Source organism: Microcaecilia unicolor, chromosome 3 (genome assembly GCF_901765095.1).
Source record: "Microcaecilia unicolor chromosome 3, aMicUni1.1, whole genome shotgun sequence".
In the NCBI taxonomy this organism is placed as follows: domain Eukaryota; kingdom Metazoa; phylum Chordata; class Amphibia; order Gymnophiona; family Siphonopidae; genus Microcaecilia; species Microcaecilia unicolor.
Window position 1 is genome coordinate 387253092 of NC_044033.1, and position 19659 is coordinate 387272750.

At 42.9% G+C, this 19659-nt stretch overlaps 1 protein-coding gene across 3 annotated transcripts in view; it reads right to left on the reverse strand.

The window, feature by feature from the left end:
- Nucleotides 1-19659, reverse strand: part of PTK2B (protein tyrosine kinase 2 beta) — a 322330-nt gene that overhangs the window by 98413 nt on the left and 204258 nt on the right. For all 3 annotated transcript variants that reach the window (XM_030198678.1, XM_030198677.1, XM_030198679.1), the window contains exons 8-12: nucleotides 14613-14753; nucleotides 8443-8517; nucleotides 7605-7706; nucleotides 6492-6609; nucleotides 2895-2934 (exon numbers count right to left, since the gene is read on the reverse strand). In XM_030198678.1, coding sequence (XP_030054538.1) covers nucleotides 2895-2934; nucleotides 6492-6609; nucleotides 7605-7706; nucleotides 8443-8517; nucleotides 14613-14753 — 476 coding nt within the window. The remainder of the gene's footprint in view (nucleotides 1-2894; nucleotides 2935-6491; nucleotides 6610-7604; nucleotides 7707-8442; nucleotides 8518-14612; nucleotides 14754-19659) is intronic.

The window sequence follows — 19659 nt, forward strand, 5'->3', positions numbered from 1 at the left end:
TTATGCACCATGCCAGTTACATGCACCATTACAGAATGTTGCTACCACTTACCCATGAAAATGCAGGTATTCTGTACATTCACACATGCAACCAGTGCTTAAATGTGGGTACTAGTTACAGAATTGAACTTAATGCAATAATATAAAGCAATAATATAATTGCTGCAGACCCTGTAACTTAGACCAGTTCCTCTTACCTTGTTTAACTGTACAAAGAATTTGCCTTGAGTTTAGTCACCTATTTATCCCAATTGACTCTGTAGCACCCATCTTGTCTCCATCTATATATCAGCTCTTGGCCATTGGCTTCATAGTAATGAGGTTTCATTGTATTGTAGGAACAGCATTTAGCAACATATCTATGTTATGTGACACCCCGAGTGAGGGCTGTTAGTGGGTCGGTGGAATAACACAGTCAGACCAAAATGGATGAATGCAAAAATAAGTATTTATCCAAAGGAATCCTCGGGCCTGTTCCCTTACAGGCCCAAGACATAGGGTAGGAAAACCTCTGCAGTTCAGAAAAACACAGTATTAAGCAGCTCTCCAGCGGAAGGCCTAACAAAGGCTGTGACTGCTGGGGTTGCAACACCCCAAACACAGCCTATAAGCAAAACTTGCAAGATTCAGTGCAACAGTATCAATGGCTTACCTCAGCCAGGTCGACAGGAACTTCAGGAGCTTACAGTAGGCATTCAAGTCTTCCTTCCCACAGCCTCCTTAATCTCAGCTTGGCCCTGTCTTTTAAACTCCCAGGTACTGACTCCGCCCCTCCCAGCTCACTTCCTCCCGGGGCAGGATCAGTGTTCTTAAGGTGGTGGCCCAGACTAGTTACAGAGGGACTTTTCTCAAGGGTGAGGGGCAGTTATGAATGTTCTAATGTGTGCTTATTAGGTGTTCCATTGCTAGTATGCTGACGTATTATATCTTTGTTGTTTCAATGTTCTTTCTTGCTCTATTATAGTATTGTTTGTATTGTACTGACATTTATATTTCTATTATATGAATGTTCTACAGTGCTGTTAAATGTGTGTATTTCTGATACTGTTTCATGTTAGTCCAATTATTAGGTTTCAATTTGTTGCTTTCACGTTTTCCTCATTGATTGTATTAATGTTTATATTTGGTCATATTACTACTGTAAAATTATAAGTTTTATGTTAAATTGTATCTGATGTATACCACCTTGGATGAATCTATTCATAAAGGCAGTTAATAAATCCCAATCAATATATAAATAAATAAATAAATAAAATAATTAATGCCAAGTTCTTAATGAATAATCAGAGAAACTAAATAAAATATACGGAACAAAGATAACACAATCATGGGACATTTCAGCAGACCATGATGTATTTCTCAGACACTGAAAGCACTTTCTAACATCTTGGATCAGATGTATACAGGGTAGGTTGGGTGTCAAGCTACATGAACGGATTCACTATTACATATTAAATATACCATGACACTTGCAGACCTCTTATAATGGATAATGCTTTTTGGGAGTAATTTTAGAAACTTTTTCCCCATGGGTAAACCCTGTTTTATGCATGAAAAGGTCTTTTTAAAAAAAATAAAATTACCCCAGAGGAAAGGTACATATAGGGCTAGATTCAGTAAATGGCGTTCAAAATTTAGTGGCAAAAACCCCCCGGTGAATGGTATTCTATAACGGGGGTTCTGGGATCGGCGCCCTTCATAGTTCGTAGTGCCAGGATCCACATCCAACTCTGAATGCAGAGTTACACCAACTGAAACCAGGTGTCGATTCTGGTGCTCAAACTGGGAAAAGATCCGCACTATTGTATAACACTGCGTGTATTTTAAGGGAATGCCCCTGACCCACCCATGTCCTTCCCATGGTCACGCCCCTTTGCAGACCTCCATGGAAAAACTTAGGGGCCATTTTACAAACACGCATAGGCGCCTACACACATTCAACGCGCGTCAAATTGGTACTACCGCCCGGCTACTGCGTACCCCAGGAGGCAATTTCCATTTTTGGTGCGCGCCCAAAACACATGGTAGAAAATATTTTCTATTTTCTACCATGTGGTGCTTAGCCGGCAGTAATCGGCAGTAGATATGCGCTGGCCACTTACTGCCTGGTTAGCGCGTTAGACCTTACTGCTAAGTCAATGGGTGGCGGTAAGGTCTCAGGCCAAAAATGGATGCGCGCTGGTTTTAATTTTGCCACATGTCCATTTTCTGGCACAAAAAATTTACTTTTTTCCAGGCATGCATAGGAAATTGACCAGCACGGATCCAAAACACATGCCTACACCAGCACATGCCACTTTTAGGTACGCCTTAGTGAAAGAGCCCCTTAGGTACTATTCTATAAATGGGAGTGTGGCTGTTTTCACACACATATCCCATTTCTGCGCCTTGCATCCATTAGAATTCTTGAAGTATCGCCCAACAAGTTTGGGCAGAGCAGGGGCAGAATGTGATATAAGCATGTACTTAATAAAATACACACATAATTGATGCACATGAATTTATATAGGTGCATTTCCTGTGATTATTATAGGTTTTTATTTATTTATTTATAACTTTTATATTCCACATGATCTAAGTCAATTTTATATAGCCACATAGGTGCCTATATTGTCTTTATAAAACAGCCCCAAATGCCCTTCCACCACAGCACCTGTAATAAAATTACCCTCTAACCGATGGTGAGAAAAGGTATATTTGTGGGCACAATCCTTCAGAAGGAACCAGGACTCTTTTAGTGTAATGTTATTAAACCATGTCAGTGCCCAGAACCACATAAATATCACATTTTCCATTGTGTTCATCATATGACATGCCCAGAACAGAGGGCTGCCACTCAGGCTACAGCTCATTTAAACTAGTCTCTAAGGTGTCCTCTGGAGAGGTGTTCTTACTCAGTTGGGATCTGTGGTAGACTAATCCTCTTGCCATTTTCTGTAAAAGAAGACAGAGAGAAAGAGAGAGAGAGAGGGTTTTAAAAGGTAATATCCACATATCTGTATATCTCCAAAGCCTGTGGATATCATCTGTCAACTATGCACCAGTTTTCAAAGTAAAAGCATGTGCACAATTTTACTTTGACAGTGGTCTAAGGGTAAATTACCTGTGAATGCCTGTGCTTTTACAAAAATAAAAGCACAAGTGTTCTTTCAGTGCCCTACCCCAGCTGTACAAGAAGAGTCCTGAAAGCATTATTAGCCAAATAGACTGGGTATCCCTGGAAATGGACATCTTTAGATCGTGCAAGGTGCTTGTGACCTGGACTGGCCACTGTCACAATCAGGATGTTGGGCTCAATGGACAGAAAAAAGACTGCCTAAGTATAAGAAGATTGGCTGATCAGCTAGTGGCTAACTATTGTACTATCTGGACAGCAAGCCAAAACTAAATGAGTAGAAGTCGCCAACACCACTAGTTCAAAAAGCACAAGCCCCAAGGAACATTTGGGAATTGACTTCCATATGTGGTGCATCTATAGCGTTTGGAGCATTTTTAGGATAAAGATTTCAGCTCATTTTCTTTGCCTATAATAGTTGGCGAGTGTTTTAAGTTTTGCACTTGATATCCATACAGGACCCCTGATGAAGGCTAGCATGCTCAACCATGGCCCGTGTCAGGTTTTGCCTGTATTTATCACTGGTCCATAAATCTTTTATCTGCAATTCCTTGGAACTTGTGGTCCTTGAACTAGTAGTATTGGTAACTTCCACCCCTTTGGTTTTGGCTTGCTGCTCCATTGTGGAAGATTTGGTTTTCTTCTCTCTCTCTCTCTTATTTTTTTGTTACTATCTGGGCAGCTGCAGCACTGACTGCAAACTCCAGATATTCAGTGGCGGACACTATCCAGATACTGGGTTTATTTTTTTTTACCCAAGACGGTTGGTGTTTAAAAAATGCTGATTGCTGTGGGCTCAATATTATTCTATTTGAGCCTAGGTTTGTAGCAAACTGTATCACTGAATCATTTCAATCTCAAGCAGAGCTTAAGAAAAACAAACACAGGTGCAGCTCCATCCGGAATGGATGTTACGGACAGTGGTGATCCCGGCACTTCTCCACTGCACGTGAAGGAGCAGACCCGAGAATCATCCCATTTGTTTTCCTTCCGCAGCTGATTGTTTACAGGAGCAGTGCAGCATCCATCAATGTACAGTGGTGGAAATAAGTATTTGATCCCTTGCTGATTTTGTAAGTTTGCCCACTGACAAAGACATGAGCAGCCCATAATTGAAGGGTAGGTTATTAGTAACAGTGAGAGATAGCACATCACAAATTAAATCCGGAAAATCACATTGTGGAAAGTATATGAATTTATTTGCATTCTGCAGAGGGAAATAAGTATTTAATCCCTCTGGCAAACAAGACCTAATACTTGGTGGCAAAACCCTTGTTGGCAAGCACAGCGGTCAGACGTCTTCTGTAGTTGATGATGAGGTTTGCACACATGTCAGGAGGAATTTTGGTCCACTCCTCTTTGCAGATCATCTCTAAATCATTAAGAGTTCTGGGCTGTCGCTTGGCAACTCGCAGCTTCAGCTCCCTCCATAAGTTTTCAATGAGATTAAGGTCTGGTGACTGGCTAGGCCACTCCATGACCCTAATGTGCTTCTTCCTGAGCCACTCCTTTGTTGCCTTGGCTGTATGTTTTGGGTCATTGTCGTGCTGGAAGACCCAGCCACGACCCATTTTTAAGGCCCTGGCGGAGGGAAGGAGGTTGTCACTCAGAATTGTACGGTACATGGCCCCATCCATTCTCCCATTGATGCGGTGAAGTAGTCCTGTGCCCTTAGCAGAGAAACACCCCCAAAACATAACATTTCCACCTCCATGCTTGACAGTGGGGACGGTGTTCTTTGGGTCATAGGCAGCATTTCTCTTCCTCCAAACACGGCGAGTTGAGTTCATGCCAAAGAGCTCAATTTTTGTCTCATCTGACCACAGCACCTTCTCCCAATCATTCTCGGCATCATCCAGGTGTTCACTGGCAAACTTCAGACGGGCCGTCACATGTGCCTTCCGGAGCAGGGGGACCTTGCGGGCACTGCAGGATTGCAATCCGTTATGTCGTAATGTGTTACCAATGGTTTTCGTGGTGACAGTGGTCCCAGCTGCCTTGAGATCATTGACAAGTTCCCCCCTTGTAGTTGTAGGCTGATTTCTAACCTTCCTCATGATCAGGGATACCCCACGAGGTGAGATTTTGCGTGGAGCCCCAGATCTTTGTCGATTGACAGTCATTTTGTACTTCTTCCATTTTCTTACTATGGCACCAACAGTTGTCTCCTTCTCGCCCAGCGTCTTACTGATGGTTTTGTAGCCCATTCCAGCCTTGTGCAGGTATATGATCTTGTCCCTGACATCCTTAGACAGCTCCTTGCTCTTGGCCATTTTGTAGAGGTTAGAGTCTGACTGATTCACTGAGTCTGTGGACAGGTGTCTTTCATACAGGTGACCATTGCCGACAGCTGTCTGTCATGCAGGTAACGAGTTGATTTGGAGCATCTACCTGGTCTGTAGGGGCCAGATCTCTTACTGGTTGGTGGGGGATCAAATACTTATTTCCCTCTGCAGAATGCAAATAAATTCATATACTTTCCACAATGTGATTTTCCGGATTTAATTTGTGATGTGCTATCTCTCACTGTTACCAATAACCTACCCTTCAATTATGGGCTGCTCATGTCTTTGTCAGTGGGCAAACTTACAAAATCAGCAAGGGATCAAATACTTATTTCCACCACTGTATACCATTACCAGGGGAAGGGTTATTTCTCATCACCTTAAATGTGTAAGTTTGCAGTAGTAAATCAGCATAGACTGTATTAATAAAATGACTTATACTCGGTGGTGTATATTCTACCCAAGCAGCAAACACAGAGTCCCTGCATTGCAGGGATGGAGGCAGAGTGCACTAAACATTACTTACTTCCTAAAAGGTAGCCACACCTCTTTTTCGCCAGCTTTCTCCAATGAATGCACTTCTGACGGACTTCATAGAAAAATGTCTAAAGATTGGTTTTGAAAATATTGATGTAGACATTTTTCTCTTTTGAAAATGAGCTCCTTAAGCACCCCATCTCCCGTTGCTGGGTCTAAGTATTGTGATAACAACCACATGATTTCAATGATGTTATCTTAGGACTTCAGAGCAGTAGCAGGGGATGAGGTGTTTCTCGAGCTACTGGGAGGTTGGACTCAAATATTTTCATAAGGGAAAGCTGGTGAGGGATGGTCCTCTGCTTCCTAAAGCCTAAACGCGGAGGCTGGAGGCCCTCAGCAATTTTTTGAATTTACACCACTGCTTTTACTGCAGGAAAAAAGTTTATTTGGGGGGGGGGGGGTGTCCACCTTCTCCTCTGAAGCTTGGGTAGCAGATCCAAGCTATGTGGTGAAACAATGGCATTAACACACTCGAAATTCTCCTTTTAGTGACTACAACTGTAAATGGGGACAGAATCTACAGGACGCAGGCTGCTTAGACTTCTCCTCACCTTTATTGGAACGGACGATCAGAGAATTTTCTGATTCATTTTGCAACCTGCAGTACCCATCTATCAGATCTGCCATGTTTTCAGCCACAGCCAAGCAGGGTGTTTTAATAGCTAAGGGCTTTAAAGGAAAAATATTAATTGAGTCAAAACCATATGGTATAAGGGCACTGCAGCACACCTCAGATACAGAGCAAGATACAGAGCAGGTATTTTACTAGCATGAGGACTATAACAACCATTACAAAACTGACCTGCAGTGGCTTACTAGGAATTTTATCTCCCTGGTGCTCAATGATGTAACATGTATCCAGTCAATATTGGAGTAATTGAAATCACCCATTTTTATACTGTTGCCCAGTTTGCCAGCTTTCCTAATTTCTATAAACATTTCCTCATCCATCTGTTCGTTCTGTCCTGGCAGACAGTAATATAGCCCTACAAGAATACTCCTTCCCTTCACACATGGAATTTCTATCCATAATGATTCCACGCTGCTATCTGTCATGTAGAATGTTTATTTTGTTTGACTCAATTCCCTCTTTAGCATAGAGTGTAAGCCCACTCCAATTTGATCCCCTCTATCATTGCCATGTAATTTGTACCTTGTTAACACAGTGTCCCATTGATTGTCCTCCTTCCACCAAGTCTCTGAGATGCCTCCATGATGCATGTAACCTTCTCCTCAAGCACGCTTAGGTGATATTACATCCCTGTCCCATGGCACTTTTGCTCTTGCATTATGTTTTCGCAAATATGATACACAGTTTTGAAAAATAGTGACTAATGTTACTGAAAGTAGGAGCAGTCTGTCTACTGACCAATTTTAGTCACATAAGTACATTTGTAAAACTATATTAGATGGGTCTCAAAAGTCATTGGCATAATCTAATGTAATTTTAGCCCACGTTTATTTCCTTCCTCTCATTCATTGGTTGAAAGAAAGTGGAGAGGATTTCTGTGAGGTTTGCTCTGGGTTAGCTCAAGTACAATAATTTCTCCATTTCTTTGCCAGCTTTCTTTCCATTTATAGATCAGAAGCAACTAGTGTAATGAAACAAAACTTGAATATGTTTCCATGTGAGTAGTTTTCCACCTAGAACTTCAAAAACTTACTTGAGGTGCCCCAGATATCTCTAGCAGCAGAAGAGCCCTGTCATCCTCCAGGGGGGAACACTTGATGGATTTAATGCGCTTGAATTCAGCTAAACAAGTGGGCTGTAAGGGAAAATGCTAAATAGTCAACTTGTAGCACTTAATAATACTGAACGCAAGAAGGCAAGGAAAAAGAGTGTATACTGCATGGTTATCATAATTAAAGACAGAAAATGCAGAGCTGGAATGGTAGAGATCATGAAGCCAAATCAGAACTGAAAGAGGAGAATTTTCTGTATAGCATCATTTCATTATCCCATCCTCCACATGCCTCCTGAAAACTGCTACCATCAATGCCAAACAGCCCATTTCAGTGGATCAAACATAGCTTAACCCACAGAAATGGCTTTGAAAATCACTCTCATTCTGAATGCGGGAGCTACTTCATACTTTTCTCCCTGATTCACATTATATTAAAAGTCCCAGTATGGTGTTGATGGTTTGGGCCTGTCTTTGTCTCTGCTGTTCTGGAGGTCAGTACTGAGTCGCTCCTCTCTATGCTTATGTTTTATGACCTGAGCTGAGGGGAGCAGATGACCCATCTTCACATGATGGTCAGAAACTTAAGATGGAGATGGGATTTTACACTGAAAGGTGATCTGCAATGAACTACTAAAATATATGGTTACTCCTCCAGTACAAGTTTAGTTTAGTGTTAAACCCTACTAAATGGAAGGTACAGGTTTGCTTTAAAAACCTATTTTATGTACAAGGAATTATAGATTTACAACAGAAAAGACCTCAACAAATTATGGTTTAAATAATTAGCCTTTTAAGGCTGTATATTTTTATCCAGAACCTTTGTTTCTTTGTTAGTTAGTTGCCGAATGCCTTTAGGTCCAATCACCAGGTCCACTGTGATGCTCCATCCTTGCTGAAATAAGAAAAAAAATGTTAGTCAACTGTCGCACAAATAGTCATTATCTACAGAACTGAATTATCACCACTAGATCTGAACCACAACAAAAATCTACTGGATCTATGGTTTGACGGCAAAAATCTCAAAACCCCCATCAGTAATGACAATTTTCTCACTCACTGCTGCCAAAACACCACACAAACTTCCATATCAAACAGGAGAGAAAGCAGTGGAGTGCAGCACCAGCCTATCGGTTAGAGCAGAAGACCGGGAAACCAGGGTTCAAATCCTGCTGATACTCCTTGTGACGTTGGGCAAGTCACTTTCCCCTCCATTGTCTCAAACTTACAATTGAATTTGCCAATGCTGTTAACGTCCATTAGTAGCAATTAGGTCCCATGAATGCTAAGCAGCAGCAAACATTAGCAACTCTAGCTGTTAGACTGTATGAAGCTAGTTCTATAAAGTGGGCACTAACATGTTCATGCCAATTATGTATGTAAATGTTTAGAATACTGGCATACATGCAAATATTACACCTAAGTGCTAGTCTGTAATTGCATATATATCTTACACAGCACATATTAGTGGAGGAGTAGCCTAGTGGTTAGGGTGGTGGACTTTGGTCCTGGGGAACTAAGGAACTGAATTTGATTCCCAGCACAGGCAGCTCCTTGTGACTCTGGGCAAGTCACTTAACCCTCCATTGCCTGCTGCATTGAGCCTGCCATGAGTGGGAAAGAGCGGGGTACAAAAATGTAACAAAAAATATATATATTATAGAGGTAGGCAAATGCATGGATGGAGATTGGATGGAGTGTGGGCAGGACTCACACTAATGCACATAACTTACAGAATACAATAATTTATGCATTTAGAAACAAGCACTTATGCCAACCTGATGACTGGCATGAATGCTCGCACCTAAATTCCAGGCGCATATTACACCTGATATGCAAATATTGTATAAAGGAAAGTAGGTAAGAACTTTCCTTTATAGAATAGGCACCCTCTGGGACCTAGAAGGAGAGCATCACCCTAGTGAAGTAGGAAGTACTCCTGTAGACAAGACCTGCCCACCAGAGGATGTACTATCCTCTCGCAGCAAGGATATGTCTCCAAGAACTTCTGCCCAGGCGGAAAGGGTTAGGATAGCTGTGGGTTGGTGATTTGATCAATAAGCATGTAGATAGCTGGGTGGCTGGTGGATGTGAGGAACGTCTGGTCACTTTCCTGCCTGGTGCGAAGGTGGCAGACCTCATGCGTCACCACGACAGGATCTTAGATAGTGTTGGAAAGGAGCTGGCTGTCATGGTACATGTGGGTACAAATGACACAAGAAAACATGGTAGGGAGGTTCTAGAAGCCAAATTTAGCTCTTATTGAAACAGGACATTTAGGGAATCCCAGTAAAGAGGTTTCAAAAATGCTGAAAGTAAGCCAGGTGTACTTGATGAGACAGCAGGATAAAGGATGCACATTATCCCCTTCAACTTCTAAGCAGCTTGTAGATCCAAGGAAAAAACAACATTTGAAGTGCTTGTATACAAATGCTAGAAGCCTAACAAATAAGATGAAAGAGTTTGAGTATATAGCACTAAATGATGAGGTAGATATAATTGGAATCTCAGAAACTTGGTAGAAAAAGGAAAATCAATGGGACACTGTGTTAACTGGGTACAAATTGTATCACAATGATAGAGAGGATCAAATTGAAGGGGTGGTTGCACTATACGTTAAAGAGGGAATTGAGTCAAATAAAATAAAATTCCACATGAAACAGCAGTGTGAAATCGTTATGGATAGAATTCCATGTGTGAAAGGAAGGAGTACTCTTGTAGGTCTGTACTACTGTCTGCCGGGATAGAACGAACAGACAGATGAAGAAATGTTTACAAAGATTAGGAAAGCTGCAAATTGGGCAACACTATAATAATGGGTGATTCAAATACCCCAATATTGACTGGATAAATGTTATATCAGGGAATGCAAGAGAGATAAAATTTCTAGATATAATAAACGACTGCTTTTTGGCGCAACTGGTCCAGAAACTGATGAGAGGGGGAGCCATTTTGGATCTCATCCTTGGTGGCATGCAGGGCAAAATGCGAAAGGTAGCGGTGTTGGGTCCCCTGGGAAATAGTGATCATAACATGATCAAGTCTGAGCTACTATCTGGGATGAACTCGCAAAGGAAATCTACTGTAGCTGCATTTAATTTTCAAAATGAGGAAAATGATTAAAAAGAAGCTAAAAGGATTGGATGCTAAGGTTAGGACACTATGGGCCTCTTTTACCAAATTGCGGCAAAAAGGGGCCGGTGCTGGCATCGGTGCGTGTTTTACACATTCGCCAAGGCCCCCTTTTACCACAGCTGGTAAAAAGGAAATCTCGCCTTCATGCAGGAAATGGCCATATGGTAAGTAAAGCACTTGCAGAGCAGCCCTTTCAGGGGGGAGCCCTTACCGCCACCCATTGAGGTGGCGGTAAGGGCTCCCATGTTAATGCGCGACACTACTCGATTACCGCTGACACTTCAAAAATAAATACATTTTTGTAGTGTTGGAAATGACAGCACGCTAGGGGTGGGAAGTACTGCCGGGCTGATGCAGTAGCCCAGCGGTACTTTCTGTACAGCGAGCGGTAAGCCCTCATTGGGCTTACTGCTGCTTAGAAAAAGGAGCCCTAAATCAGGCATGGACATTATTCAAAAATATCATCTTGCAAAGGTGGAAAAAAGAGAAAACAATAGCCAGCATGGTTAAAAGGTAAAGTAAAAAAGGCTACTGCAGCTAAACGATTGTCCTTCAAAGAATGGAAATAGGACCCAAATGAAGAAAATAAGAAGCAACATAAGAACTGGTAAGTCAGATGCAAAGCATTAACAAAGAAGGCTAAAAGAGAATATGAAAAGAAACTTGCCACAGAGGCTAAAACTCACTGTAACAACTTTTCCAGGCACATCAGAAGCAGAAAGCCTGTGAGGTAATCCGTAGGACCGTTAAATCATGAAGAAGCAAAAGGAGCACTCAGGGAGGACAAGGCCATAGCGGAGAAACTGAATGAATTCTTTGCTTCTGTCTTTATGGAAGATGTAAGAGATCTGCCTGTACCAGAAATGGTTTTCAAGGGTGATGATGCAGAGGAACTGAAAGAAATTTTGGTGAACCTGGAAGCTGTACTAAGCCAACTTTACAAATTAAAGAGTAGTAAATCACCTGGACCGGATGGCACACATCCAAGGGTACTCAAAGAACTGAAGCATGAAATTGCTGATCTGTTGTTAGTAATATGTAACCTGTCATTAAAATCATCCGTAGTACCTGAAGATTGGAGGGTGGACAATGTGACACCAATTTTTAAAAAGGGTTCCAGGGGTGATCTAGGAAATTATAAACTGGTAAGCCTGATGTCAATGCTGGGCTAAATAGTGGAAACTATTATAAAGAACAAAATTACAGAACACACAGATAAACATGGTTTAGTGGGACAGAGTCAGCATGGGTTCAGCCAAGGGAAGTCTTGCCTCACCAATTTGTTCCATTTCTTTGAAGGTGTGAATAAATATGTGGATAAAGGTGAGCCGATTGATGTAGTGTATCTAAATTAAAAAGTCATGGAATAGGAGGTAATGTCCTTCTGTGGATTAGGAAGTGGTTATTGGACAGAAAACAGAGAGTAGAGTTAAATGGTCATTTCTCTCAATGGCAGAGGGTGAAAAGTGGAGTGCTGCAGGGATCAGTACTAGAACTGGTGCTATTTAAATTGGAACTACGAGTGAGGTGATTAAATTTGCAGATGAAACAAAACTATTCAAGGTTGTTAAAACACGTGCGGACTGTGAAATATTGCAGGAAGATCTTAGGAAATTGGAAGACTGGGCATACAAATGGCTGATGAAGTTTAATGTGGACAAATGCGAGGTGATGCACATTGTAAAGAATAATCTGAATCATAGTTACCTGACGCTAGGGTCCAACTTGGGGGTCAGCAATCAAGATAAAGATCTAGTTGTTTTTGTAGATAATATGCTGAAATTTTCTACTCAGTGTGCAGCAGTGGCCAAAAAAGCAAACAGGATGCTAGGAATTATTAGGAAAGGGATGGTGAATAAAACCGAAAATACTATAATGCCTCTGTATCTCTCCATGGTGCGACCGCACCTTGAGTACTACATTCAGTTCTGGTCGCCATATCTCAAAAAAGATATAGAGGAATTAACAAGGGTTCAAAGAAGAGCGACCAAAATGATAAGGGAAATGGAACTCCTCTCTTATGAGGAAAGGCTAAAGAGGTTAGGGCTCTTCAGCTTGGAAAAGAGACAGTTGAGAGGAGATAGGATTGAAGTCTACAAAATTCCAAATGGTGTAGAACGAGTAAAAGTAAATTGATTTTTTTACTTTTTCCCCAAAATACAAATACTAGGGGACACACGAGGAAGTTACATGGAAATACTTTTAAAACAAATATGAGGAAATATTTTTTCACTCAACGAATAGTTAAGCTCTTTGCGGAGGATGTGGTGACAGCAGCTAGCATGTCTGGGTTTAAAAAAGGTTTGGAGAAATTCCTGGAGGAAAAGTTCATAGTCTGCTATTAAGACAGACATGGGACAACTGCTTGCCCTGTGATTTGTAGCATGGAATGTTGTGTTGCCATGATTTGGGTTTCTGCCAGGTAGTTGTGACCTGGCTTGGCCTCTTGAAAACAGTATACTGGGCTAGATGGATCATTGGTCTGACCCAGTATGGCTATTCTTATGTATATAAATAAGAACATAATAGCCATACTGGGTCAGACCTATTGTCCATCTAGCCCAGTATCCTGCTTCCAACAGTGGTTAATCCAGGTCGCAGGTACCTGGGAGAAACCCAACTAGTAGCAACATTTCATGCTACAAGTGAACTGTTACAGAATTTAAGCCTATTGCACTTGAATGCAAGTTGCATTGAGAGTGGATCTAGAAAAGTAATTAAATCTAAAATCCAAATTAAAAAAAAAAAAGGCCAAAATAGTGAAAAAGTACCAAAACCTCTCATCTGTTCTGTAGAGTGAACCCTTAACCTCCTTCAATCTGCTCCATCTCTCCAAGGACCATTTGACAGTGGTAAGAAAGCAAGGGCAGAAGTTCAGTAGGTTGATGTTACATGAAGTTGATGGAAGTCCTGTATCACCACAGGATTTCTAGCTGTTCATGTGGTACACATTTCCCAATCAGATCAGCACATTGATGTAGCGAGGGGAGACCATGTTTCATAGAACATAGCAGTCAAAAACAGCGAAGATGACGTGAAAAAAAGGGGGAATAGGAAAAAGAGAAAAATGAACAGCAAAAACACACAACACTAAAAATGAAAAATAAAACAGAAGACGACACAAGAAAAAATGAAAAGAATGAAAAAAATGCAATGTAGATTTATTGAGGTGATATGACTCGACACAGCTGTGTTTCGGCCCAACTGGCCTGCGTCAGGAGTCTGCTCCACCAAGTCAATGTTATTTGATGATATCGGTCTTTAAAAGGTTTTCGATTGGACGTGCCTTCATAAACACTCTGCCTTTAAAAAGGCTGTGTGTAAAATTGAACACAAATCGTTGAAAGAAATCCTAATTCAAGCAATATAAAGATATTTAGCTCAAATATCAGCACGACAGCGTTAGCATTTATTGGTACTACTTGCTTGAATTAGGATTTCTTTCAACGATTTGTGTTCAATTTTACACACAGCCTTTTTAAAGGCAGAGTGTTTATGAAGGCACGTCCAATCGAAAACCTTTTAAAGACCGATATCATCAAATAACATTGACTTGGTGGAGCAGACTCCTGACGCAGGCCAGTTGGGCCGAAACACAGCTGTGTCGAGTCATATCACCTCAATAAATCTACATTGCATTTTTTTCATTCTTTTCATTTTTTCTTGTGTCGTCTTCTGTTTTATTTTTCATTTTTAGTGTTGTGTGTTTTTGCTGTTCATTTTTCTCTTTTTCCTATTCCCCCTTTTTTTCACGTCATCTTCGCTGTTTTTGACTACTATTGTTTTTTGCGAAGACAGGTTTCTTCTGTGTTGTTCATAGAACATAGCTCCAGGCTTTGTCTGAACTGTACTTACTGCTAATTCACAGCGGTAGGATTCCTGGTCAATGTTGGTAAAGCTGGAGAGAGTGTTTAAGAACTTCATGATGCATTCATCTTCACGCAGTGAGGCATACTGCTGAAAAGTCTGCTGGATCATTTTTCGGAATTGCTTGGGCTTAAAGGCAAAAAAAGAAACTGGTAATAGCCTTCCATACAGAACAGACCAAGGAAAACCACCAGTGCATTTAGTTAGAACTGTGACTATCTATTCAGTGAACAAGAACAATTATGGCTGGCTTTAATTTCTAATTAATATCCTCTTCAATCTATATCATGGCACTTAAAGTTACATGTGTAAGTGCAAGTTGGGCTCTAAAGAATATTCTATCATTTAGTGCGCAATTCGCTTAGTGTGAAAATGCAAGGGGGAGGGGCATAGACAGAGCATGGGTTTATCCCTTATTTGTCCTGATTAGACTGTAAGCTCTGTCGAGCAAGAGCTCTCCCTTACATGTTCAATTGTTCAGCGCTGCGCACGTCTAAGTAGCGCTATAGAAATGATAAGTAATGGCAGTAGTCCCACATTTAGACACGTTACAGAAATACTGCAAGTTACCTGCTAAAATTCCACATTTAGGTGCATATATTTATGCCTGCTATTGACATGGCGTTAAGTGGGCATCCCTAAATGTTGGCAAATAAATGTCAACTTACACTATTTTATAATGAAATCTGGGCACTCAAATGCCGTTAGAGAGTTAGTGCTTAGTGTGCTGTATCTTGGCACCTATCTTCCTGAGCCCTTACACCAAGCCCCCTCCCTGCCCGTCTTCAAGTCTTTGCTTAAAGCCCACCTCTTCAATGCTGCGTTCGGCACCTAACCCTTACCGTTCAGTGAATCCAGACTGCCCTAATTTGACTGCCCCTATCGGACCGACCGTTCACTTGTCTATTAGATTGTAAGCTCTTTGAGCAGGGACTGTCTCTCTTTGTTAAATTGTACAGCGCTGTATAACCCTAGTAGCGCTCTAGAAATGTTAAGTAGTAGTAGTAGGGTAAATTTATAACAGGTTGTCTATGATAGTTTATTTTACAAAGATAAGGAGCATTTTCGATATGACATGTAAATCTGACTTTGGACATTTTGCTCAAAACGTCCAAAAATTTCAAACCAGAAAAAGGTCTTATCTTTTTTCTTTGAAAATGACAATTTCCTAGATGTTGTTGTGCTTAGTACATCTATCGTTTTGGACCATTTTCCAAAAAAAAAAAAAAAGTCCAAGTGAAAAATACACAAAATCAAGCCATTGGGACATAGAAGGAGCCGGCTTTTCTAGTAGATTAGTCACACAGCCATCCCAGCAGAGCAGTGGGGCATCCTAGGGGGCACTGCCGTGGACTTCACATAAAATGTCCTAGGCACACATTTCATCATTACCCCCTTATATTGTATGGTGAGCCCTTCAAAAACCCATGAAAAACCTACTGTACCCAACTATACACCACTACAATGGCCCTTATGACTGCAGGTGTCAACTATGTGGATATAATAGATTTTGGGATTTTTATTTGGGGGGGCTGACTCTTTCCACCATAAGTGTAATAGAGTGGATTTTGGGCCTGGGTCACCTTCTCTACAGTGCACTTCACCCACCACCGCTAGACTATTCCAGGAACCTGCTTACTGCTCTAATAAGACTGGCCATAACATCTGAAGCTGTCATAGAAGCTGGTATGTACTGTTTCATTTACATCTTTGCAGGGTGGGAGGGGTCAGTGACCACTGAAGGGGTAAGGGAGTGTCATTCCTTTATTCCTGCAGTAGTTATCTAGTCATTTAGGGCATTTTCTTTCGTGGCTTATCCTAGCCTATAAAAAGCACCTCCAACGTTCTGAAGCCGGCAGCGTTGCAGTGAAGCCTGAAGCCCTGGTGTTCATAGGCTTCGTAATACCTCCGCCCTCCACAGGAATCGCTTTGTAATAGCTCCGCCCTCCATAGGAATCGCTTCGTAATAGCTCCACCCTCCACAGGAATCGCTTCGCCCTCCACAGGAATCGCTCCACTCGCTGTCATAGCCCCGCCCTCGGAGCACAGCTGATCAGAACAGCCAGCTGCCAGGCTTCATAATAGCTCCACCCTCCACAGGAATCGCTTCGTAATAGCTCCGCACTCAAGTCTTCGTCATCGCTCCGCCCTCCACAGGAAGCGCTTCACTCGCTGTCATAGCCCCGCCCTCGGAGCCCTCCCGCCCTCGGAGCACAGCTGATCAGAACAGCCAGCTGGCTAAGTTGCTGCGTGTTCCGCCCTCCCGCCGTGTCCCTCCCGCACTCCGAGCCCTCCTGAACACAACAAAGAGCCGCCTCTCACTCAGTTCCTCGCACTGCTCAACAAACAACCGCCCAAATCTGTCCTTCATGCTGAAATCCTCCTCCCGCTTAAAACCTGATGCCTAACTCGCTTGCTCGCGCAGAACTCCTAACTGGACAAACTGCTCTGACAAAACTCCACCTGCAAAGACACTGGCCGACATTACACCAGCACAGCTGCTGAATAAAGAAAACCTGACCCCTGTGCTGCTTTGCCTTGCATGTATTCAAGTGTTCTACACTACTCAAGGCTCCATCACTGTGGGAACAGGAGGTGGTAAGGTGCTGGGCTGGGCTGCAGTGGTGTGGGGAATAGGCAGAGTAGATTTCATGACACTATCTCTGACTTTCTCTCTCTGACAGACAGACGGACAGACAAACAGCCCTCCCCCCCCCCCCCCCCCCCCTCTGTGAAACAGTCAGATTCTCTCTATCTCACTGACACACATACTACACACCAACCCCACATTGGAGCTGTCTCTCACACATAATACACCCCATCCACACCCCCCCCCCCCATTGGATCTGTATGACAATAATACATGCACACACAATGTGTATCTCAGACTTCCACTCTCTGACACACACACACTGTTTCAAACACACTGATTCTCTCACTCTCTGTCACACATACTACACCCCCCCATCCCATTGGACATGTGTCTCACTGATACACACAATATGTATCAGTGTCTTCCACTCTCTGACATATACTCAGACTGTCAAAAACTCTGATTCTCTCTCTGTGTCACACAGTCTACACCCCCCCCACCCCCATTTCTGCTGTCTCTCACTCATACACACACAGACGCTGTGTATCTCAGTCTTCAACTCTCTGACACACACGCAGTCTGTGAAACAGTCTCTCTCTCTCTCTCTCTCTGTCACACATAGTAACCCCCCTCCCCCTACATTGTAGCTGTCTCTCACTCATACACAAAATGCAAATAACACAAAAATGACAATTATTCATTACCAACACAACACAATGAAAATAACAATCCCTTTCAAAACATTCATTCCAGGAAACAAATACCTTGCTAGCGCCCGTTTCATTGCTCTCAGAAACGGGCCTTTTTTACTAGTTAGTTAATAAAAAAAGTTTAGACCAAAACATCCAGCTTATAGCCCTGCATGTTTTTGTTTTGTTCCATTGTAGTAGAAAAATGTCCAAATATTAGGAATGCCCAGATCCCGCCCTTAACATGCCCCTAACACACCCCCTTGTGATTTGAACGCACTTCTGATAGACTTCATAGAAAAATGTCTGAAAATATCAGTTTGGATGCTTTTGTGAGAAAAACATCCAAATGCAGATTTATGCCACTTTTTGGATGTTTTTCTATTTGAAAATGAGCCCCATAGGCACCTATATGTCTTTATAAAATAGTAGGAGTAAACTGACAGATATCACAGCTACATTGAAGCAGAGGCGTATCTACGTGGGGCCACAAGGGCCTGGGCCCCTGCAGATTTCACCCCGGACCCCCCTACCGCCGTTAACCCTCCCTCCCTCCCTCCCCCGCCTACCGCCGTCACCTACCCCCGAGGTCCGCTTCCTCCTGCCAGCTTTTTAAAATATTGCTTCAGCTGGCAGGGGACCCCAACCCCCCGCCAGCCCAGCCGTGGTCTTCTTTAACTTCTTCATCCTCGTCGTGCTGTGAAAGCTGCATGCATCCTTAGTTCCAGTTGGACAGAGTCTGATGTCGCAGCACGTTGTAACGTCAACGTACTGCGATGTCAGACTCCGTCCAACTGGAACTAAGGATGCATGCAGCTTTCACAGCACGACGAGGATGAAGAAGTTAAAGAAGACCGCGGCTGGGCTGGCGGGGGGTTGGGGTCCCCCGCCAGCTGAAGCAATATTTTTAAAAGCCGGCAGGAGGAAGCGGACCTTGGGGGTAGGTGACGGCGGTAGGCGGGGGAGGGAGGGAGGGAGGGTTAACGGCGGTAGGGGGGAGGGTTGACGGCGGTAGGGGAGGCGGCCTGGGGGGGCTATAATGTGCCCCCTCACTCTAGCCCCTGCCCCCCCTACCGCCGAACCTCAGATACGCCCCTGCATTGAAGTCACATAAACTGATGCCTGCTTAGGAGCAGGAAGAACTATTAGTGCATTAAGAACACATGCTAGTGGCAATTCTGTAAGTGTAGGCCTCAGAGGCATAGCCAGGAAGTTTTTAACAGGGGGTGTGTCTCCCGCACCCCCACCCCGAGTACCTTAAAATCATCTCTGCTCCAGGCTTTGCCTGGGCAGCGATACATAGGCTGCCTGCAGCCTGCACCAGGACTTTCTCTCCTGAACAGTCATGCCCTTCACAAAACAGGGAGTTCTGTCAGAAGGGGTTGGATGGTTCAGAAAGGTGCAGGCCACAAGCAACCCATGAGTGCCACTGCCACTGCCCAGGCAAAAACTAGAGCAGAGATTATTTTAAGGCACGGGGGAGGGGGGACTGGGTCAGACAGGGGGTAAGTATGCAACACATGCACCTTGAATAAATACGCCACTGGAAGGCCTCATTGTAGGTATTGTGATCAAATGTGGCAAGAGCCTATTCTGTAATGGCATCTGGACCTACAGAGGCAATTATAGTATACTAGTTTAACCCAGTATTGACATGTCTAACATTTAGGCACCTGAAGTCACACCAACTAGATCTGTAACTATGAGCACCTTAATGCATCTAGAAGATGCGTAAGTTACAGTATTCTGGATT